The 23,931-nt window shown below is 43.4% G+C and overlaps 2 protein-coding genes and 1 long non-coding RNA gene across 7 annotated transcripts in view; 1 reads left to right on the top strand and 2 right to left on the bottom strand.

Annotated features, from left to right (window-relative positions):
* Nucleotides 1–1,160: 1,160 nt before the first annotated feature.
* On the bottom strand, nucleotides 1,161–3,770 carry LOC128341023 (uncharacterized). Its single transcript, XR_008314150.1, has 3 exons — nucleotides 3,347–3,770; nucleotides 1,852–1,897; nucleotides 1,161–1,353 (listed from the first exon to the last, which is right to left on the bottom strand). It is a non-coding gene; the product is annotated as an uncharacterized LOC128341023 (long non-coding RNA).
* Nucleotides 3,771–3,826: 56 nt separating this feature from the next.
* Nucleotides 3,827–17,962, top strand: SPC25 (SPC25 component of NDC80 kinetochore complex). Of its 2 annotated transcripts, none has more exons than XM_053287020.1 (7): nucleotides 3,827–3,982; nucleotides 4,954–5,102; nucleotides 10,893–10,958; nucleotides 11,922–12,068; nucleotides 15,811–15,906; nucleotides 16,819–16,917; nucleotides 17,757–17,962. In XM_053287020.1, the coding sequence occupies exons 2-7, from the start codon at nucleotides 4,958–4,960 to the stop codon at nucleotides 17,879–17,881; spliced, it is 678 nt and encodes a 225-aa protein (XP_053142995.1). In that variant the 5' UTR covers nucleotides 3,827–3,982; nucleotides 4,954–4,957; the 3' UTR covers nucleotides 17,882–17,962. The 2 variants fall into 2 exon arrangements, with proteins under 2 accessions (XP_053142995.1, XP_053142996.1); XM_053287021.1 differs by lacking the exon at nucleotides 3,827–3,982 and adding an exon at nucleotides 4,011–4,030.
* An 831-nt stretch (nucleotides 17,963–18,793) lies between these two features.
* NOSTRIN (nitric oxide synthase trafficking) overlaps nucleotides 18,794–23,931 on the bottom strand; it is a 33,649-nt gene continuing 28,511 nt past the window's right edge. For all 4 annotated transcript variants that reach the window (XM_053287019.1, XM_053287017.1, XM_053287016.1 and 1 more), the window contains exons 14-15: nucleotides 22,090–22,215; nucleotides 18,794–20,314 (exon numbers count right to left, since the gene is read on the bottom strand). In XM_053287019.1, the coding sequence (XP_053142994.1) occupies nucleotides 20,163–20,314; nucleotides 22,090–22,215 (278 nt within the window). In that variant the 3' untranslated portion in view covers nucleotides 18,794–20,162. The remainder of the gene's footprint in view (nucleotides 20,315–22,089; nucleotides 22,216–23,931) is intronic.

Below are 23,931 nucleotides of genomic sequence, written 5' to 3'. Positions count from 1 at the left end.
ATTATTATTTTAAAAATAGGACAAGATTTTTTTTTTAATTGAACCAACAAACTACCAAAGCATACAGTACGTTGGGCTGAGAGAGATTCTTGCCTGCAACCTTGGAGAAGCTGCTGCCAGTCTGTGAAGACAATACTGAGCTAGATAGACCAAAGGTCTGACTCAGTATATGGCAGCTTCCTATGTTCCTAACTCAGTTTGTCTCTCTGGAGTACTTTAACATGACACAGCACTGCCTGGCCAGAGATCCGTATGTAATTCATATTTGGAGTTCTGCTTCTAGTAATTCTGGGCTCACTCTACTGGGCAGATACCCATGTGTTTCTCCCAAGTACTAAGGTTGGATGTGATAAGGAAAGGGTTTCTCCCTAGCACAGGGTTTCTTAACCTTGGGCCCCCAGATGTTGTTGGACTACAACTCCCAGAATCCCCAGACATGGCCTTTTGGCTGGGGATTCTGGGAGTTGTAGTCCAACAACATCTGGGGGCCCACGATTAAGAAACCTTGCCCTAGCATCCAAAGTAATTTTCCACTTCAGCTTATATAAGAAGAGCCTTGCTGGATCAGACTCAAGTCCTACCTAGCCCAGCATCCTGTTTCTTACAGTAGTTCAGCAAATACCTCTGGGAAGCCCACATGCAGGAAATGAATGCATGCCCCTCTCCACTAGCACAACCTGCAACTGGTATTCAGAACGTGAAGGTAGTCTATAGCCATCAAGACCAGTAGCTATTGCTAGCCCTGTCCTCCATGGATTTGTCTGTCTTTTGAAGCCATCCAATTTGGTGGCTATCAACACATCCCATGACAGAGAATTCCATAGATTAATTATGCACTGTGTGGGAAAGTGCTTTCTTTTGTTGGTCCAAAATTTCACAGTATGGTTTGGTGCACAAATGTGTAGTACATGGGCTCAAGTTAAGTGTGGTAACCCTAGCTAATATATACATTGGGCTACTTGTAAAAATATCTGTTTACAAACATACCTTGTATACTCCTTTGCCAAACAACAGGAAATGTATCTGTCTAGCCTATGGCAGACTACTAAACTGGATTCTCCCTCGGAGGCAGAGTTTTATGAACAGGCCCTTATGAGCAGCCTTGAAATTTGCAACTTTTTTCATCCTTCTTCCAGGAGACAAGAAATAACACTCTGTCATTGTCACATAGAACAGATGGTCTTTTTAATTGGAGATCAGGATTCCTAATAAAAGAACTGAGAACTGCTAACAAACTCTTTTTAAAAGAGTGTGGCTCTTTTTTCTGTACTGTGGTTACATTTTCTTCAAAAGGAAAATAACAGAGCAGCGAGGCAACCATTATTGTATGTCATTGTGGTCTCTAATCAGCACCTGCACAGACAGAGAATGGGAATAAGATGTGTTGGCAGTTTGCTAGACAACATGTGGAAATAGGAGAATATAATACTCTGGATCTAAAAAGTCCAGGGGAGCACACAAAAGAAGCCCTCCAAAGAGCAGCGCTGGAGATCAATGCCTGTTGTCCTGAACTATTTTTGCAACAAGCCAAAATGAATGGCTTCTGTTCATCCTACTGCATATGGTGCTCATTAACAAGCAACAAACTGTAATAAAAGAAATAAAAGAATGATTTGTGTATGTTCCCAAACTTGAGGCAGGTGACATGAAATATTCAGCCTACAGGCACTGAAGAAAATCTAATTGCAGAGTACACAGTCTATAATGATAAAGCCTACTTTTTATTATAACATTTCAGTTACAGTTTGTGACCATTATGAAGTGGCTTTTAGAGACTGCGAAACAGTTTATTTTGTCTTAGCAATCTATACCCATTCTGGTCCAGGTCTATGATGGGTACAAAATAATCACCTTGTCAACTTATAAGAGGTTTCTGAAGACTAGCATTTTCATGAGCCTAAGATAAAATGGAAAAGTAAAAAATCAGTATTAGCTTCTTTTTTATTTTATTCTCTAAGCAACTAGACTTTTAGATTGTTTTGCTTGCCCTGGGGAAACCCCCCTCCCCCCAAGATTTCAGAATAGCTTACCTCCTGAAATGTTGACAGAGAAGGTCAGAGAAGAAACACTACATAGCATGCACGCTTTGCACAACATGAAGTGTCTCTCTGCTTCTCTTTAATGACAGAGTTTGTGCTGAATATTTCATGGCAGGCTAACAAAAATATTGTATTGTTTGGGGAATTATGACCTTAAGCATGCTGAATACAAAATAGTTGTTATGGGCCCATTAAATATGTATTCCTTATGCTGATAAACCAGTTCCAGAAATATAGGCCATTTAGCAACTGTCTTTGAAGGAAGGCTTATCATTACTTATGTTGAAGTTTTTCATAACAAACATATCATCTTTGGCCATCCTTTCTGAAACAATTACCTTTGGTCACAGTAGATAATATAACAAATAATCAGTTTTATTTAAAGGCCAGCTGCATCTGTTTAATTAGCCACCAATACAGTAACCTTGCAGTTCTGTTCTCTTTTTAAAATCATCATCATTATCATCATCTTAGAAATCCTCTACTAGGCTTCTTACTACACATTTTTGCTCATGGTTGTGGAAATGATGGGAGTAGCAGCAGCAGGACTACTAACCTGATCCTGTTAGGCTGTTGGGATGCTGCACAATGTGCTGGGCCAATAGGCACAATTCTGCCTTTTGGAGAGGAGAGCTGATCTTGTGGTAGCAAGCGTAACTTGTCCCCTTAGCTAAGCAGGGTCCACTGGTTGCATATGAAGGGGAGACTAGAAGTGTGAGCACTGTAAGATATTCCCCTCAGGGGATGGAGCTGCTCTGGGAAGAGCATCTAGGCTCCAAGTTCCCTCCCTGGCTTCTCCAAGATAGGGCTGAGAGAGATTCCTGCCTGCAACCCTGGAGAAGCCGCTGCCAGTCTGTGAAGACAATACTGAGATAGATAGACCAATGGTCTGACTCAGTATATGGCAGCTTCCTATGTTCTTGGCCTATGTTTATTCATGTGACACAGAAGCTGGTGTAAACACATGATAGAGTGGTTTTAAGATTAGCTCAATAATTTCTGTCCAGCATTTTACGGGGCTCTGCAGCTTTTATTGTTTTAATGCATTTGTTTGCTTTTATCTTTGATTTTGTAAGCCATCTTGGTACCTTGTGAAAGGGAAGACAGAAAGTTTTAAAAATAAAATATGCAATCTCTCCCCCCGCCCCTTCTAATAGAGGAATTTTCTCTGCAAACAGATATGGTTGCCACCCTCTATCCTCCACCTCTAGCAGGGCACCTGTGCTGCATGACAGGCAGAAATCCTAGAGTCTTAAAAGAAAACATTTTTTCCCCCTCCCTCAATCTGCATGCCAGAAAAACGCCACCTGCTGAATGGATGCCTGTCAAGCAGCAGTTGATGATAAAGGCAGGACGGGGACAATCAAGCCCTTCCCTGCTCTGCCTTTTCGCTCTCGCAATTGGAGCGCAAAACCAAACGAACAGAAAAGCCAACGATAATAAAAGTCGATTGTATCTTTGTCCTCGAACTTATCAACTTTTGCCAGCACCATCGCTGTCTATCGTCGTCCCAGGAAGAAAAGACTTTTTAGTGCTCTGTTTTCATATATCAGTATGCAGAGGATTATAAAACGCTGCCTAGAAGAAAAAATTATGATGTAAGGGTGGCCCAAACCATTGTGGCGGGGGTGGTGGTGGTGGTAGGAGCTGTAGTCCAACAATTGGAGCCTCGAGTTGGGGCACCCCTGCCATAAAAGGGCGAGAGCGGCCGTCTCCTGACCTGAAACTACAATTCCCATCATGCTCAACCCACCTCCTCTCTTGTCCAATAGCAAAGGAGAATCCCAGAGCCACCTCCCCCCGCTTCCGCCCTCTGTCCTATATCGCTCCAGTGACGTGAGCCGCGCACGGGCTGAGCCAATCAGGCAGGCAGCAGTTAGTCGCCGGCGCGAAAGCGGTGGAAGCTTTGAACAAAACAGCGGAGAGCGGACGGGATGATGGTGGTGAGTCTTGCAGGATGGGAGTCGCGACGGGTGTGCCCATGGGGAGGGGTGCGTGTGACCCCAAATTTCCAAGAATCGCCGGCAGGAATCTCTAGCAGCTCGGAGGACCCTGCAGCTAGGAGGGCAGGCGCCTCAAATGAAGTCTTTGCTAACAGTATTCCCCTCTCCCCACCGTCTCATTCTGAGGACTAGAAACTCTTCTTTGCAGAAAATTTAAAAAAAAAAAAAAAAACTTGGGGTTTTCCTAGTAATTTGCTTCACAGCATATTTATGGGATTCCCCCCGCCCGCCTGCCTGCCTCAGCACGAATTCTCTATAATGAGAATCTATAGAGTTTCTTATAAAGTTTTTTTGTCTTTGGCATGTATGGATTGTTTGTTCTAGGACCGTAAATAAGACTTGACTATCTTCCTGTATTGCTGCAGCCTGATATAGGTGTTCATACCAGCAGGGATTCGAACTGGCAACCTCTGGCTTGCTAGTCAAGTCATTTCCCCGCTGCACCATTAGGTTGCCTATAATCCTAGGTGGTTAAACTGGTTGGCCTGTTTCATTGTTTATGTGCCCTGTTTGTATTTACTGGTTGGTTTCTTAAAATACTTTTTTTTACAAAACAAACTGGGGTTTCTGATGTGTGAAAGTTGAATGGGTTTAATTGTAGACTCTTGGCAGGATCCAGAATAATTTGGGCATGACTAAGTCCCATTGACATTACTGAGATTTAAGTTAGTCGTTATTACTAACTTTTCTCATTTATTTCAATGAAGCTTAGTCCAGATCCTGACCTGTATGGTAAATAACTGCAGCGGCTCTGACAGATACGCTTTTGGTATCTGAAAACCGAAATGACTTGGAAATGTAAGCTTTGTGAAGAAGTTATATTTTAATGACACTGAAAATATTTCTCAGCAAGCCTGCACTTAATCTACAAGCAGAATTTTCAGTGTGATGGTATTGTGATCTGTTTTTAGAACGATGGCCCGGGCGAATGAATTGGCAATAATTGAAACAGAGATCAATGAATTTTGGACTAAATTCAAAACCACTGGTTGCAGTGAATCCATTGACCAGACACTGGGGTTAAGAGAATTATGGTATGAGACCATAAGCAAGCTTTCAGGTATGATAATGTTATATGGCTTATTGTAATAATGGAATGCATCTTATATCCACTTGGTGACTGTTACACAGACATGTGGTGAAATAGAAATGGGCATCTATTGGACCTAACAAGTGTAGAGAGAATAGTTTCCTGCCCAGAAATAGAAATGCCAGATTGCACCCAGTGAAAGGATCTGTACCTTCAAAACCCCAGGATTATTTTTGCTGCAGAGGTATGTCCTGCATCTTCCCCCACCCCTTTTCCCTGGCAATTTACTCCAAGAAGTCACCTGTGATCCCCTTCCCTTCACTCACCCCTTGGTACTGTTGCTGGAAAGGTACATCCAGTGGCACACTTAGGTAATCTGGGCGCCTGGACCGCCGCTGCAAGCTGCCGCCACGAGTCCCTCGCTGCCGCCATGAGGCCAAACCACCGTTCTTTGCAAGTCTTCCAGCCACTGTGTGCGGGGTGAGCCTGAGCCATTTTGGGAGGGCGGTATACAAATCAAATAAATAAAAATAATAAATAAGCAGGCCTCCCCCACATGGCGGTGGTGGGCAGAGCAGGAACAGCCTCAGTGGACAGTCAGCCCAGCGGCTGCTCCCACTCCACCCACCATGGGGGGAGGCCTGCTCAGGTTCACCCCCCACCGCCCGGCTGTGCACATGGCAGCTAGAATACTTTCAAAGATCGGCAGTTCGGGTTTGCGGCAGTGGGAGGCCCCATGGTCTGGGGGTAAGAGCTGTAAAGAGAGAGGCTATTCTCACACACAGGCAAAACTGGGCAGCAGGGAGGTTTGGGGGCTGGGATGCCCCAGCAACTCCCATAATGCGCCGCACATGTGGTGCATTATGCAGGGATTAGCCCAGGCTAATTGATCGTGTGTCGGTGCTGCATGGCACTCACACACCAGCAGGCTCCCGGCCAGCATCAACTCTGCATAATGCACCACATGTACGGTGCATTATGGGAGTTCCGGGGGCATCCCAGCCCCCAAACCTCCCTGCTGCTGGTAGAAGCCAACAATCGTCTGGGTGGGTGATTCAGGAGGTATAAGCTCTGTGGGGGAAGTAAGCTTTTCGAGGCTATAGTGGGCAGCCAGCCAGCACTGTTCCCTCTAAGGCATGCTCGTGTGTGCGCTCACAAGTTTTCTGATGTCCGCTCAATTAATTTTAGATCCCACTCAGGTTGAATCAGGAAGGCCCCACTCTGTGCGCACACAGTGACATGACACTGCCACCCAGAACAAAACTCATTCCGCAGAGATGAAAAGTCAGTCAGCAATTATAGGGTTAACTGGAAAAGGGGTTTATCCTTGATTGACAGTCTGTACATAAGAACAGCTCTGCTGGATCAGGCCCAAGGCCCATCTACTCCAGCATCCTGTTTCACACAGTGGCCCACCAGATGCCTCTGGGGAGGAGCCCACAGGCAATAGGTATGTGCATGCCCTCTCTCCTGATGTTGCTCGCCTGCAACTGGTATTGAGAGGCATCCTGCCTCTGAGGCTGGAGATGGCCCACAGCCACCAGACTAGTAGACATTGATAGACCTGTCCACCATGGAGGAGAGGTCTATCAACGGCTACTAGTCGGAGGGCTGTGGGCCACCTCCAGCCTCAAAGACAGGATGCCTCTGAGTACCAGTTGCAGGGGAGTAACAGCAGGAGAGAGGGCACGCCCTCAACTCCTGCCTGTGGCTTCCAGCGGCATCTGGTGGGCCACTGTGTGAAACAGGATGCTGGAGTAGATGGGCCTTGGGCCTGATCCAGCAGGGATGTTCTTATGTAATCTCTCTCAGCCTCTTTTAAAGCCATCCAAGCTGGTGGCCATCACCACATCGCATGGCAAGGAATTCCATAGATTAATTATGTACTGTGTGAAAAAGTACTTCTTGTGGTTCCTAAATTTCCCAACCTTCAGTTTTGTGGGATGACCCCTGGTTCTAGTGTTGTTTGTGAGAGAGAGAAATTTCTCTCTGTCCACCCTCTCCACTCCATGCATAATTGTATACACCTTGATCATGTTTCCCCTTAGTCGCCTCTTTTCCAAGCTAAAGAGCCCCAGATGCTGTAGCCTAGCCTCATAAGGAAGGTGCTCCAGGCCCCTGATCATCTTGGTTGCTCTCTTTCCCCCCTTTTCCAGTTCTACAATATCTTTCTTAAGATATGGTGTCCAAAGCTGTACGCAGTACTCCAGATGTGGCCACACCATAGATTTGCATAAGGGCATTGTAATATTGGCATTTTTATTTTCAATGCACTTCCTAGCATGGAATTAGCCGTTTTTCACATCTGCCGCGCATTGAGTCAACACTTTCAGTGAGCTGTTTGCCATGACCCCAAGATCTCTCTCCTGGTCAGTCACCGGCAGCTCAGATCCCATCAGCATATATGTGAAGTTGGGGTTTTTTGCCCCAATATGCATCACTTTACACTTGCCAGCATTGAACCGCGTTTGCCATTTTGTCATCCACTCACTCAGTCTGGAGAGCTCCTTTTGGAGCTCCTCACAATCCGTTTTGGATTTCACTACCCGGAAGAGTTTGGTGTCATCTGCAAATTTGGGCACCTTGCTTCTTACCCACAACATTTCCAGTCCTCTGGTACAGAGCCTCATTGTAAGGACAAGTTACACTGGTTTGCTAGGAGATCAGCAATTTCACTAGTGATGAGCCCGGACCATTCCGGAGACCATTCTAAAGGCCTCCAGACCGGTCCGGACAAGGGCGGTTTGGGTGATTCGGGGGGGGTGGGGGTTCCTTTAAGAGCGGAGGGAGGGCTTACTTACCCCTCTCACCGCTTTCTCCCTCCAGCTCCCGCAGTTCTGTTAAAAATTGGGGCGGCAGGATACCTCCCTGCCGCCCCTTCTTACATTTTGCTGCTGCATGCGCATGTCGCGGAGACGTGAAGCGCGTGGCGTACGTGTGCGCTACAGGCTTATTGAAGCCTTTTGGAGTGTAGCCAGCAGCAGCAGCAAAGTGTAAGAAGGGGCGGCAGAGAGATATCTTGCCGCCCCAATTTTTAACAGAACTAGGGGTACAGGAGGGGTAAGTAAGCCCTCCCCCGCTCTTAAAGGAACCCCCCACCCCAGTGCCAGACCGCAGCTCCGCGGTTCCGTGTACACCCCTAAATTTCACATTTGAGTTCCTTCAGAAATCTTGGATGGATGCCATCTGACCCTGGTGATTTATTAATTTTTAGTTTTTAAAGACAGTGTAGAACATCTTTCATTGTCACCTCAAACTGGCCCAGTTCTTCAGCTACTAAACCTGAAAAGCTCAATTCCAGAGATGGTACATGGTCAGTATCCTCCGCCGTGAAGAGAGATGCAAAGAACTCATTCAGCTTCTCTGCAATCTCCTTATTCTCCTTAATAACCCTGATCAGGCCCTTATCATCTCAGTGGCCAACTACCTCTCTAGCAGGTTTTCTACTTCTATATTTAAAGAAGTTTTTGTTACTCCCCTTGACATTTCTAGCTATATGCTCCTCAAACTCTCACTCTACTTGTTAGCCATGCTGGCATCCTCCTGAACTTGCTGGTACCTTTCCTCATTCTTGGTATACCGTATTTTACGGACTATAAGACGCTACGGACTATAAGACGCACATTAATTTTAATCCAGTTTTTCAGAGTTTTAACATATTAAACTGTTAAAACATATAAGACGCTCCTGAATTTTGGCGGATATTTTTCGAGGAAAAAAGTGAGTCTTATAGTCCATAAAATACGGTACATTCCAACTGAGCTTCTAGTATTGTGGTTTTAAATAAGTTGCATGCTTTCTGGAGTGATTTGACCCTCCTGACTTTCCCTTTCAACTTCCTTTTTACCAGTCCCCTCATATTTGAGAAGTTTCCTCTTCTGAAGTCCAATGCATCTGTGTTGGACTTCCTTGACAATTCTCCACTCAGATTTAATGCTGAACTGGATCACACTATGGTCACTGCTACCCAATGGTTCTGCAACTCTGACATCTTTCACCAGGTCCTGGACACCACTCAGGATCAAGTCCAAGGTCGCCATTCCTCTGGTTGGTTCTGTGACTAACTGTTCCTAGGCACAGTTATTTAGCATGTCTAGAAATTTGGCCTCTCTTTCATTACCTGAATGTGAATTACCCGGTCTGTATGTGGGTAGTTGAAGTCACCCATTATTACTGCCCTGTCTCTCTTTGCCGCCTCTTATTTTTTTCTCCAACTCCAGGTCACTCTCAGCATTGTGATCCAGAGGGCGATAGCACGTCCCTAGTAACACATTTCCTTTCAGTCCTTGTAATGTTACCCATAATGATTCTGTGGAGGACTCTGGTCCACCTAAGTTTTCTAGCTTGTTGGAATCTATCCCTTCTTTGATATACAGCACTACCTTTCCCCAATCTTCCCCTTCCTGTCCCTTCTGTAGAGTTTATATCTAGGAATAACGGTTGCCCACTGGTTCTCACCGTTCCACCAGGTTTCCGTTACACCCACTATAGCTATGTTTTCATTAGTAACCAAGCACTGCAGCATACCCATCTTTGCTTGGAGGCTTCTGACATTGGTATATAGACACCTATATGCCAAGTCCCTTACCTAGTGTTGGCATGTGCTATCCCGCTTACCAGGGGGGATGACCCAATTGGTTAACAAGTTGGGCCAGTCTGAAGGGCTCCTGAGGGTCTTCTGGGAAGAAGAAAGGTGTGCCCAGGTGAGAGGGGAGCAATGGAGTCTTGGCAAGTTCTCACCGGGTGAGTTTTTTGCAAGTCCCTGAGTGTCAGGGATTGCAGAGTTTGTCTCACTTAAGTCCTGGTGAGGTCCAAGGGAAGGAAGCTAAGGTTTATGGCTTCAGAAGGTAAGACTGAGGAGAAAGTGTTTTAGTAAGACTTGAGTTAGAATTTATTTTATTTTGTGTGTGTGTTGCTTTGTATACCCAAGTATCTGCTTATTGTAACTAACTATCTTCAACCCTAACTTGGGACTGATTACTTTAAGTGCCACCTGAGAACATCTGGGCATTTTGGAAAACTCTCGTAACCTCTAAGCCAGGCCTGCTCAATTTAGGCCCCCCAGCTGTTTCTGAACTACAACTCCCATAATCTCCAGCCACTGGCCAATAGCCAGGGATTATGGGACTTGTAGGCCAACATCTTCAGGAGGGCTGAAGTTGAGCAGCCCTGCTCTAAGCTAATATTTGCAACAGCTATGTGTGAAATCCTGAACTGGCTTATCCTTTTTAAAATAAATAAATAAAATAGTTTTCTTTGTTTTTACAAGCCCTCTCAGGGTGTTTGACTGACTCTGGAAGAGGGGGAGGGAAAAACTAGTCCACATGCCCTCAAACAGGATAGCAAAGCCTGCTACTTCCCCAGTTAAACCTATATAAGTGGAACCACGTTTTAATATTTGCCTGCTAGCCAAGTAAAGAGGGGCATGGAAGTTTTAGTGTTCCCATTCCAGTCAGAGGTAACTCTGCTAATTAAGGAATGTTTGGTGGCAGCAGGACAATCTACCAGAGATTCTTTTTCAAAAATAAATAAATTTTAAGCCCATTCAGTCCACGAGGCTCAGAGAGGCATGGCTAAGCTGTAGTCTCTTCTCAGATGGTCTGGGCTTGGGTTTGGGATTCTTGCAGAGGCCTCCTTCCCTTGCCCTTTCAAGCCCCTCTCACAGCTCGTAATAAAGGGTTCAGAACGTTGATGGTTGGACTGCTCGTACAGATCATGAAAGTGATCTTTATGATGCATGGGGACTGCTTTGTATGGGTTGCTGTAAACATGCACAATTGTTTCAATTGTGCCAAATGAACTTTTTATATTAAATTACAGACAAGTGGTCCAAGAGGTTAAAAGAAGGGGACCAAATCATCAGTAAATTCCAGGAGTATACAGATGGTACAGTATGGGTCTATTCTTGTTGCTCTTAAAACATGTTTGCATGAACAAACTGTGATACTAAAACATAAACAAAGCAAAATAGCAGCTTTTACTTGAAATGTTTTTGCATGGATCTGGAATAGCATTGAAGGAGCACTGAGTTTGTGCCTACCCATATCCCTTTTCCTCCTCTCTTTGTGTGTGAATGAATCCTGGATTAAACCACGGGTCCTTGTGTTGTCTGAACCTGGGAGTTGCAGCTTAACCAGGGTTTACAAACCATGATTTGATCTTGGTTTCATATCCTGGTTTGTAAGCCACAGCTTTCAGATTCAGCCAACAAGGGGACCTATGCTTCAACAAACCAAAATTCCTCCATCACAGCTCTGCACCCAAGTCAAGGAAGAAAGTGGAGGGGGATTCAAAAAGTGATGGTTTGTTGGATTATTTGATCCAGGCCTGTATGTTTGCTTTTACACACAGGCTATGGCAGTATTGTTATAGCAGTGGTTCCCAATCTGGGAGCCTCCAGATGTTGCTGAACTACAGCTCCCCTCAGCCCCAGCTACAATTTATTGTGGCTGGGGATGATGGGAGCTGTAGTTCAGCAACATCTGGAGGCTCCCAGGTTGGGAACCACTGTGTTATAGGATAATGTACATATGACATGAACCCAGGTGATGTGCAGCTAAGTAACCCAGAAATGAACCTTTAGTCTTCTTCACTTACATATGGTGGTTATATTTATTTTTAGAACTCTGAATTTTCATTGAAAGGGATACTACTAAACATTTATTTAGTCCTTTAGTGTGTTCAAAGTAGGGAGACACAAGTGTTTCTTTTTATTAGGTTAAAATAGAACATGTCCTAATGCTTGTTGCCCATGTAATATTTTTGTTTGCATGCCTTTAAGTAGTATTCCTTTAACTGGAAAACTCATGAGTAAAGCCAGATTTATCCAGTTTTCCCTGTTCAATACAGAGTTCTGCCAAAAGAACAAATCCATTGAAGAGAAAGAGCAGAAATTATCCCAAGTTCTTGCTAATATTAAGGATGGCAAAAAACAAGAGACAGACTTGATGGAGAGCATTCAAGAGCTTAAGGAAGAATTGATCAGAAAAAGTAAAAGTAAGTTTCAGCAAATGTCATACAGGAATATGTAGTCTATACACACAGGAATGTTCCATTCTGTTTTAGATGTATTTATTTATGCACAGCTTAAGGCTCCTTCACATATTTGTTTTCTGATATGGAGATACAGAGAAATGTGTGTGCCATAATATGTGGTGCAGTTGTGCTTCAGGCAGTTTATACCAATCTGGGAGCTCATACAAATATGATGAATTATTACATACAGCTTTTCAAGAAAAGTTCCCAAAGTGGTTTACATAGAAATAAATAAATAAAATGGCTCCCTGTTCCTAAAGGGATCACAATAAAAAAAAGAAACCTAAGATATACACTGGAGGGATGTTGTGCTGGGGATGGATAGGGCCAGTTGCTCTCCCCCTGCTAGATAAAGAGAATCGCCACTTTTAAAAGGTGCCTGTATAGCATGCTTGTATAATTTCTGAATACTTAGGGAGGGACCATAGGAGCTTTACAAATACATTTAGGATACGACTAAGCAGACATGTTTTCTAGGTCAGGGTCTATACTAGTGGATTCCTGATAGACACACTGTTGTCTTGCTCGTCCTTTCCAGTGCAAAGTTTGACAATGATTGTTTTAAACAACTTAGCATTGTCGATTCATCAACCCTCGCGCACCCCCCCCCGCCTTTTTTGGCAGCATACCTAGCATCTTTTCAAATAAAAGAACTATCTCAGTTGTGCTTTTATGTTAAGGATTTCTTAGGTATTTTAAGGCGGGGCTGGATATAATTTAATATTCGTCTATTCGTTGCTGCCAGATTTAAAGGTCTGTTCAGATATTACTTGGCTGCTGGGGTTTCCCCAAGGTGAGATAGGAAGAGCATATTGGGCTTATCCCAGGTCCTCCCTCCCTTCCTTCCCAGAGTGGAGCATAACAAGTGTCTGTGCTTGTTTGAACGTGCAGCGCTGCTGATTATGACTGAGGGCTTGGAAAATGAACTTGCTAAGAACAAGCATCACATTTTTGAGTTCCATATGGCAGATTTTGAGGTGCCGACATCTAATTCTAGGCAACTGAACAACTGAGTCTGGGATTTTCTGGGGCTTGGTGGTGAGCTTGGTTAACTAGTATCACACATGTGTTTTGCCTTCTTTCCGCAATCCTGCACAAAGAGTAATGCCCAAACCTTCGTGTATTTGAATGCCAGATCTTCTGCTTCTATGTGTAGAATATTCTAATTTTGGTTTTACATTCTGTATGCAGTGAAGGGAGTTGGGCAAAAAGCATCAGAGCCCACGAGCCTCTCCTGACCTCACTATGCTTGTTGGGGATGCGGCCATAGCTCAGTGGTAGAGCATCTGGTCTGCATGCGGAAGGTCCCAGGTTCAGTCCCTGGCAGCTTCTCCAGGTAGGGCTGGCCTGAAACCTTGGAGACCCGCTGCCAGTCAATGTGGACAAAACCGAGCTAGATGGACCCAATGATCTGACTCTATATAAGGCAGCTTCCTATGTTCCTAGAGGTGTGGAGGGGAAGTGTCATCCAAGTGGATCCCAGATCTTCAGTGCTGTTGGAAAGCTCACTCCTGAAAATGCAGTTTTCATTATCAGGGTTTCAAGACCAAGGATTAAGTAATTTTAAAACAATTGTTCATATTGCTCATTCTGGAAGCGTAACGTTTATTTAAAAAGTTATTCCTCTGGGTAAGATTCATCCACAAGTTGCCAGTGCTCATACTGAGGCTCACGAGAAGTTTAGACCTGTTGCGTCTTAAAGCAGTGGCATGGGAAGAAAGATGTCGGAGTTTCTGAAGCTGATCAGGTTGAGCTCTTGAAGGATTACGACCTAGTATGAGGTTCCAAAGGCTGGTTCCTCAGTGGTGAGGTGCACAGAGAGCCTAGGAACACTAACACCAGAATCATTTGGATAGCAAAGAATACAGGAATGATGAAATGACTGAGATGAACAGACCTAGTTAAAATAAGACAGCAGAGGCAAGCATGGAGAGAAGTTGGTGGGGTTGGAATGCCCTGGAGCCTGGAATATGGTCCACCCTAAGAAGCAGGTGGTCAGGATGGGTAAGAAATGCTTGATAATTATGTCAAGAATGAAGCAGCTCTGGGGGACTCAATACAATCTCCATCAGCAGAATTTATATTCTGGTTGTCCAGTCCATCCAGGTTCAGGACCTCTGCCCCATGACCTACAAATGGCCAAACCTGTCTAGTCTCATACCTGATTGACCATGTCACCGATTAGCCATAGAATGGAATGCATTATTTAAAGCTAGAATAATAGCTTGAGAGGTCTGCATGTGTCAATTTGCACAGTGGGCAGTTGAAACAAGTGCCATTAATATCTAACTTCTAAAGCCCGCTCTATCAAAAAGAAACAAATGAAAAGGCATTTATATGCGAAAACACTAATCAACAGCTGCGAAGTTCCAGGGATGATACCTGCGCAGCTTGGGTCATTCTTAGGAATTAATGATTATTTGGGGGAAAGAATAGCTGAAGCTCTCCTGAACCATTTAGTTCAGCCACTCATTAATTCTGGCCTGAGAGTCTGAAGTTGAGGTGGTGATTATTATGAATGCTCTATATTTGGAACAGTTTAATTTGTGTATATCGATGGAACATGATATTCAGATGACATTTATCAGCTGTATGTGGGAGAGGAATCTCCAAGATAGCACTACTGAGCTACACCTACCACAATATAAGACGCTTCGAACACGGACTCATTTTCCACGAAGCCTTTGACACAGCACTCTACTTCCCTGCTTCAGGAGTTCCCAAGCATAGGTTCCCCTGCTCTACCCTATCACATGTTCTTCTCCTGTCTCTATTTCCTCCCATCCCTCATATGTTGAATTCTAGATTGTTCAGCCCTTTGCCACAGGGGTCTGTCCTCTAGTCTTTGCTAAGAACCATGTACATGGTTGGCAACCTATAAAAGAATCATGGTAATAAGCTCTACTCTAGTGGGATGGAAGTTTGAGATGGAGCCATAGCTCAGTGGTAGTACATCTGCTTTGTATACAGAAGGTTCCAGCTTCAATCCGTGGCATCTCCTGGCAGGGCTGAGAAATACCTGTCTGAAGCCCTGGAGAGCTGCTGCCAGTCAGTGTGGACCATACTAAGCTAGAGGGACCCATTCTCTGATTTGGTATGAGGCAGCTTCCTGTGGAAGTAGCAGTTAGAGGGGTAATGGGACTGGGTGAAATGTCAAGAACTCTCAGCTAGTGCCAACTTTAGCTCTTTTGCTACTAGGCAAAAATATGTTAAATCAGGTGAAATTTGTTTCTGCTTCTTGATGTTGCTGCTTTATCTCTCTTGACTGCTGCTTTTATCGCTGTTTGTTATGGCTTTGTTTGCTATGTTTTCTGGTTGTGGTTGTTGTAAGCTGCTTTGAAAGCTTTTGCTTAAAGACAAAAAAGATCTTAAATCTGGGGAGCTGTACGAGTTGGGAGAGACATGATTGCATCGGGGAGGTATTTTATATCGAGCAAACAAGCCACATTAAGAAAATGAAAATTTTTAGTGATGGCAGGTGGCTTTTTAAATTGTGTATTTAAAGTTTGAAGTTAAAGTTTGGCATGTATTAACTCTTAGCTTGTAAAGTGTAGATACTGATACTTTGAAAAATATAATATGTTGTGATTTGATAATATTTACAAAATACTTTAAAAAATATTGATCTTGAGTTTTGATCAGTGGTTTTTAAAAAAAAGAAAGATAGCAAGTCCTTTACCTGGACTTTTTTGTTTAATCTTAGTGAAAAACAAAGCCACAGAAGAAAGACTGGAGCGACTTAAGAATGCTGAAAAACTATTTAAAGAGCGGCTTGGGCTAGAAATTCGTAAAACTTGTGGTAAGACTCATGTATAGTGCACTAAGTGTGGGTTTGCATTGAAAGTTTTCCAAACAGGTCTGCTCTGCTGCCAGTGCAAAGAGAAGAAAGCCTTGCATGTCGCACATGTTCGTGTACTGAATATGCCTTGCTTAACATCAATGCTGATATATGGGTGGGAAGTCAGCAGCCAGTGTATGATTTTTCTTTTACCTCTTAATGGCAACAAGAATAATCATGTATTTTGTTCACTAACTAGTCTTCAGAGATGGTCTATATCAGGGGTTCTCAGCCTAGGGTCCCCAGATACTGATGGACTTCAACTCCCATAACCCCCAACCAAAGGCCACTGGGACTGGGGATTATGGGAGTTGAAGTCCAATTACATCTGGGGACCCAAGGTTGAGAATCCCTGGTCTATATGGTATCAGATCTAACCTCATACCATGTGGTTGTCCTGTCAGTTTTCTAGATACAGAATAATTTCTGCCTCTCTTTTCTATATAATTCTTTGATATATCCAGTCAATTAGCACTATCTTGATTTGTTCTTTTTGTGCACTTGCGTAGGGAAGAGATACAAATGTGTTTCCTTCAGAGTTAAGCTACAGTTCCTGAAATGGAGGGAATCAAGATTTTGATGGAGCAATATGGTGTGCGATGCTGATTATTCAGGGTTAAAAGAACTAACAGCACAACACTTAATGCGATGATAGACTCTGTTATAAGTCATTGTCTCAGAAGCCTAGTTTGTGGACAAAATACTAGGCTTGGTACTATCTGGGCAGAACAGAGAGTCTTCCATGTCAGGTGATTTGTTTTACTTCGCACAATATAGCTGATGTTTTAAACTTATTGAAATAAAGGATTACCACTCTGAAATTAGCTGGACACAACTGAATGAAAAGTTAATGAATTTTTGTTTTTGCCTTAGCTAATCATTTGCAGTTTATATTTCGCTGTATTGACCACAAAGATCCTGACAAGCCATACATGCTTACTCTTTCCATCAATGAAGAGGGAGCCTATGAAGGTATGTGTGAAATTAGAGAGTTCTCAGTCAGATTAACTTAAATAAATCAGACTTGCATGCATTCATTTTCTCTCTCCTCACATCTAGTTATCCAAGACTCGAGCTGTTTTATTAATTCATCATGAGAACAGTCTTTGCCATTTTTCTCCTCTCCTTTCTTTTCTTGCTGTGGCCTTTCTGTCTGGTTTCTTTTGGTAACTTGTCCAGCCTTTTATGCTTGATCTACTTGTCTTTTTCTTCAAATGAAATCTCACCCAACTTAGACCCAAGTTCTAATGTAGCAATTTTGCTGGTCTTAAATCTAAAGCTTCACTGGGAAGTACTAGCTTATGTAACGGCTTGCATTTCAGTATGCCCTACTTCATTTTAAAGGTTTTGTGATCTCTTTGCATTCCAGGCCACTGTTAATCTTCACTTCAAAAAGTTTGAAACCAACTTGTAGACCTACTTTGCGTTTCTGTCTTTATTTTTTTCCCCCATTTTGTTCCTGCCTCTAGAAGAGTGTGCAGCAACACAAGCCCTTGCTCTCCTCCTTTGGTACTTTGAGTTAGCAATCTACCTTTGGGCAGGTGCTCTTATAACTAATCAATTCAGCTTCTTGTAGGGATTAGTAATGTTGACCAGTGCTGTGTGGCAGGGTATCAGAGACTGAAGGGCCAGTCACATGAAACTCAGAAGTAATGACAAAGTATTAGCACTTTGAGGCTTAGGAGGAAAAGGGGAAAAACAAAAGGACTAAAACCTAATGCAAGACACTGTAGTCTAAACATGAATTGCCACAATGGAGCACAATTTTTCAATATAAAACAGCCGTTTCTTTTTTCACTGTTTTCTCCTAGTGGTCTCTTGTTCTCCTCCCTTGGATTGTGTGGAAGAACTGCAACTGAAAGTGAGAGAAACCAACAATTTTTCTGCATTTATTGCTAACATCAGGAAAGCCTTCATTGCTTTGCCTTACAAGTGATTTGTTGCCATATCTGTAAACCTGCCTTCATGCATATTCTTGTTAGCTTTTTATATTAAAAAAATAAAATATTTCCTGGTTTTTATTGGGTCAGATAGTATTTTAAGTACAGTACGTAATCTTCAAAATGCAGCAGGAAGTGGAGCGCACAAAACACACAATCTATATCCAGTGGCCCCTGCCTTCCACTGAGCAAGAGCAAGCTCTGAAATCCTTGCATCTGAACAGGGATTTGCAGAGGTCTTGCTCCCTGGTGACAGTTCTTTTATTTAAAAAACAAAAAACAAAAAACAGTTTTTATTGAAAGGCATTATGTGGTTTGCAAACATATCCCCCCACCCACTCACTATGCCATCCTGAGCCAGCCCTCCCACCCCCAAGCCCACCTTTCCCTCCACACAAGTTGTGGGGAAGTGAGAAAAGAGATAGAACAAAGAGGGAAGGAACATTTTATAGATATAGGTAAGTAAACATTTCTAGGCTCTCCCTCAGGGCAACAGTTCACTAAGTGCTACAACACACAGCTTGGTTGTGGAAGAGATTCACTCTGAGAAAGGACTGTAGTCAATTTCATCTGGGTGAGGTTTGTTTCTAGTACAGTGCATGTTAAGACCTATGTCAGCCAGAATGGAGAGGCAGGTAACTAAAGGAACGAATGACAGGGTTCCCTTTAGGGTTGGTGTAGGTGCTAAAACACTGGCTGAGCAGTGATTAGATATGATCACTATTTTAACTTTCCTGTGATATTTACTAAGGGAAAGATCTGTGTCTTATGTTCAACCTTTCAAAACTTACGATAAAGCAAGCTATTCAAAGGGGGTTTGTTTTCTTTAAATAAAGAAAGGGTCTGAGCAGAGAGGGGGATATTTAGAGGTACTTGATGTGATGCCTTTTGATGAAAATGAAATAAAACCGTATTGTAATGTATTTATTTGGTAGATGAATTAATCTTCAACAAAGATAAAAAAAACATTGGCTGACATGAGAAAAATGCTTAAAGTTAGTCCCACTGAACTACTTTAATCAATGCTTAATTTCAACAGAAAAACTAGGAGCAATTTTTCTCATGTCAGTAACTATAACAATGCAGTCATAGGAAGCTGCCTCATACCAAATCAAACTAATTGTCCATCTAGCTCAGTATAATCTACACAGACTGGCAGCGGCATCTCCAGGGTTTCAGGCAAGAGTCTCCAGCAGCCATAATTACACAATAAAATCCAAAAGATACATTCAAAACCAGGTCCTCAGCATGCTAGAAGGCTGGGCAAATTGGCATCAAAAGGTCATCAAGGTTGGTGCTGGGTGAGTGTCTCTAGAGAGGGCATTGCAGATACAAAATGCCATGACTTTTTTTTTTAATGCCCTCAATGTGGACACCTACCAAGGGACTCTGAGGAGGACCTTGCTTGATGAATTGCAGGGCAGACTCATGGCAGAATGTGGTTGTTCAGGTAACTCGGCCCCAAGCTAGTGAAAGGTAACAGTACTTTGAATTGTGCCTGAAACAGACCAGTAATCCATGCAGCTGTTTGAGCACTGATTTCATATGCTTCCTATAAATAGTCCCATTTAGTAATCTGACTGCTGTGTTTTGTATGGATTGGAGTTTCCAAGAAGCCCTCAATGGTAGTATACCACACACTAAAATAGTTCATTTTAAAGATAACAGAGCATGGGTAGTTGGAGCCATACTGTCTCTGCCCAGAAGGGGTCACAGCTGATGTAGCAGCTGCAGCTGGTGAGGTGCTGTGAGTCATGGATGTCATTCAAGTCTCCAGGGAAATAACTGGATCTATTGGTACCCCACTGTAAATTTGAACCTTTAGGATGAGCATAACTCTGCCTTGAACAGGCGAAACACTTTCCCCAACATACAAACCACCTCGGTACAGAACCTCTATCTTAGACTGAACTCTAGTTTATTGGCCATCATCCTGTCAATTCCTGCTCCCACATACCAATTCAGTGAAAAAGAGAAGAGGAGCTGGGTGTCATCAGTGGCACCTCACTCAGTGGTTTCAAGTAGAGGTTCACACACGAGGGACAAGATGGATCCTGGTCACCCTCCCTTGAGGCTGAACAGTAGGCCCTTAGCACCATCATCTGGAATTAGCCACCCAGGTAGGAGCAAAACCACCAAAGTGCAGAACTTTCAATCTACAACCACTGTATTCCAAAAGATATTGTCAATGGTATCAAAAACTGCTGAGAGATCCAGGAGAATTAGTAGGTATGCACATATGATCCATCCCAACTGTGACTATTTAGGTGGTTCCATTCAAAGGGAAGTTTCCTTGTCTGTGGTGGGGGTCTGGTGAGTGGAGGGGGAGACCTCTTCCACGTATGTAGCTGGAAAAATGCCCTTTTTCCCATTTAGAGATCCAAACCACCATCCATCCTCTTCTTTCTGATAGATTACAATCACATCACCTAGCAAAAGTAATGTACACAGTATATTAACTTACTTGATGAGTATACCACATCACAAATTTAGGACTGAAAAAGGAAATACTCTTTCACACAGTGCATAATTAATCTATGGAATTCACTGCCACAGCATGCAATGGCCACCAGCTTAGATGGCTTTAAAAGAGGTTTAAACAAATTCGTGGAGGACAGGCCTATCAATGGCAGCTAGTCTTGAAGGTTTTTGCTGCTTCCAGGCTCAGACAGAATGCCTCTGACTACCACCTGCAGGTGAGCCAATGCAGGCGAGAGGGCATGCCTTCATCATCGGTTCTTATCCTTTCTAACGTATCTTCTAGGACTGGTTTTCACCCTTCTTGATGAGGCTACAAGTGCTTAGAACCCTGTTTTTGCTTATAAAAACCTGTGGAAGAAGCAAAGGATCTCCTGCCCCTGCGTGTTTTCTGAACTATGTTGTTCCAAAACAATAATCTAACTTTGTCTTGCATCATTCCAGTTTTGTGCAAACATTAACCATGGAAAAATAAAAAATGGGGCAGGGGGCGTGATCAGATGCTCGGAAGGACTGAGACTGGACCTTCCAGGGCTTAGTCCACCTAGTTAACAAGTGCAGAAGTGGGGGAGACATTCACACACACACCCAAATCCTCATTGGTCCGTCCCCATCCTCCTCTGCAGGTAAGGCGGCAGCTAGGCAACTAAGCAAGGCTTCCCACTGGACAGAGAAGCACCAGTGGAGGGTGCCTTGGCACTTATGTCCTTCCTGGTGGAGTCCCATTGGGTGGTTGTGCACAGTGGGTGCAAGGAAGCTACCACCCAGATTTCAAAGGAATTGGGCAAAGAGGTGATTTTTATTTTATTTTATTTTTTTGAAGTCCACACATCTTTAAGCTTTTCACCCATAGGGAATAATGGGAAATTTCAGCAGCCCCATAACTCCACTTGGGGGGAACCAAAGTGGCCCTTTGCCCAATTTCTTTGAAATCTAGGTGGTAGCTTCCTTGTACCCGTTGAGTGGTAGCTTGCACTACCACCCACCACAAGCCGCTCTGGGCCACACTGGTGCCCCCCACATGGCTGATGAAATCCCCATTATTTCCTATGGGAAAAAGCTTAGACATGCCAACTTCAAAACATTTTAATAAATCTCACCTCTGCCCAATCACTCCAAATTTTTCAGATCTGAATCTGGGGTGATTTGTTTTGTACCTGAATCTGGGCAATTGAGCACAGGGGTGATTTGTTCTGTCTACAAATCACCCAAATCAACTAGATTTGGGTACAAATAGTTTTGTACCCAAATTGATTCACACATCCCTACTTTCAGGAGCCTTACTAGGTACATCAGGTGCTTGATTCTCTACCTGGTTGACCAGTTCCTGGTGGTTTCCCACATGTATTTTTAGCATGCAGATTGTGAGGCGGGGGGGAACCACCATGGGCAGCAGCCCTGAGAAAGCAGTCAAATTAACACACATAACCCTTCAAATTGTCATTGATGTAAATAGACCACCTACCTACCTACTTGGGGAAGTCAGTTCAGTTGAATTTGACAAAGCATGTCACACAATTACTCAGAAGACTTTCACTGGATTCAATGGACATTTCCCAGAAAATATGCTGGGGAAAACAACTTAATTAACTTTATTTTTATGACTCACAGTTGTGGCAATAGTCTTAATCCAACCAGGGTCTGATTTGATGTTTATTTCTGACCATTTCTGTTTTTCAAACAAGTGCTTCCGCAGAGACTAGGCAAAGAGAGAGGTTACAGCTACCTTTTTTTAAGCAGAGTTCATCCTCCCTTTTAGCTTGGTAATCATACAAAGACATACAGGTGCCACAAATTGAATCGCTGTTCTCTGGATGTAAAGAAGTTGCTGCCTTTGTATTGCTAACAGTTGCTGGAAAATAGAACAAAAAAAAGATAATATTTACAGGATGCAGTAATAGCTGTGACTGTGTGCTTCTGCAGTTCAGTTATTTGGTATCTTCCCAATTACAACTCTTGAATTAAATTTTTAAGAGGAACAGATTTGAGAATAGCTTGGCTCTGAAGGGCCAGAAGTATTTTGTTCCATTTTAGGTATGTTGACTCCTTTGTAATTATTTATGAAAAAGAATGTTTGAAAATGGTTTCAGTTTCAGCCTGGCAATCCTGTGTCCTCTCCCTCTCCCCTGCAGGTGATAGCTTTGCCTTGGTCTAGAAAAGCAAGCACCATAACTTCATCGTGGCTATTGTTCTTTATGTTTTTAACACGATCAGCACTCCTAGCCTCAGTATTTCTTTGACAAATTTGAAGGCATGGAGGATGAGACGCTTGGAGGAAGAAGGAAATCCCTACAGAAAGACAAAGAGAGAGTTGCCCTTTCATATGGTCACATCCCTGCGGCATCTCTCAATAGTTACCTCACTGTATTAAGATCATAAGAGAAGTGGGTAATACTTCATTTAGGACAGGATGAGCATGAATCGCTGCAAGGTTCAAACTTCTGATCAAAATAGGAGGTGTTGGGATTCTTTCTTCAAAAGAATTATTGGCATAGAGGAAATCTCACTTTGTTTCAGTGGAAGTTTAGAATTCTTGCCGGGGCGGGGGGTGTTAATACCTGTCATGTACCTTTATCAGGTTGCTAAAATGTCTGCTCTGCGGATTTTAACTCTTCTCAGTGCCCATCCTCTAGGTACACAGGAATGAAACCCACCTCCCATTCCTGTTATCAGCTACTGACAAGAGGAGTGAATATAAAATGGATGTTCCCCCTCCTATAGGCTGAGTGGATGAAGAATGTGTATGTACTGTACATGCAATTTAAGAGTATTTACACACCCATATCGCCCTCAGTAACAAGGTATGAAAGCCCCCACTTCTGTCCATCAGGCTAAACAGGCTTAACCCCTGCTAACTTGGCAAAGAGGTACCTTTTACCGTGGTGATTCTCTTTACTGAGCAGGGGGAGAGTAACTGGCCCTGCTCATACCCAGCACAGTACCTCCAGTGACAGTTGCTGGTGTCTATCTTATGTTTCTTTTTAGATTGTGAGCCCTTTGGGGACAAGGAGCCATCTTATTTATTTATTATTTCTCTGTGTAAACCGCCCTGAACCATTTTTGGAAGGGTGGTATAGAAATCGAATAAATAATAAACAAACAGACTGTTAAAAGTCTACCTACAGTCCACCTAACAGGTGCTGAAATTATGGGGGTGTTTAAGGACTTTTGAGAGGGACATATTTTAAAATGCCCAGATAAAAGAGGTTTTTTGCGGGGGGCAGCTGGAAGAGGGAGCCCAAAACAGTCAAGCTGTCACTCCATCACACCCCTGCCACCCAAAGGAGGACATGAGAGCTGTTTTGGCAGTCTAACGCGGAACAACCAACATGAAATCTGGCCCATAGCATCACTGCTAGGAGTATGGAGCTGGGAACTCCATACTGGGAACTTCACTGGAAAACCTGTAGTGAAGGGAAGAATGAGTGAGAAAAGACTTGTGAGGATAGAATGGGATCTGGTGTGTTAACAGAGCATTTCAAACCCTCAGCAGGCTCAGCTAGGCACATGAACAGCTGCCCTTCCTGTACTCATCCAGACTTAAACCATGAGATCTCTTGTTGTTGTT

Source organism: Hemicordylus capensis, chromosome 1, assembly GCF_027244095.1.
Source record: "Hemicordylus capensis ecotype Gifberg chromosome 1, rHemCap1.1.pri, whole genome shotgun sequence".
In the NCBI taxonomy this organism is placed as follows: Eukaryota; Metazoa; Chordata; class Lepidosauria; order Squamata; family Cordylidae; genus Hemicordylus; species Hemicordylus capensis.
Note: the sequence above shows the minus strand (reverse complement) of the source record. Positions and strands in the feature narration are given on the sequence as shown.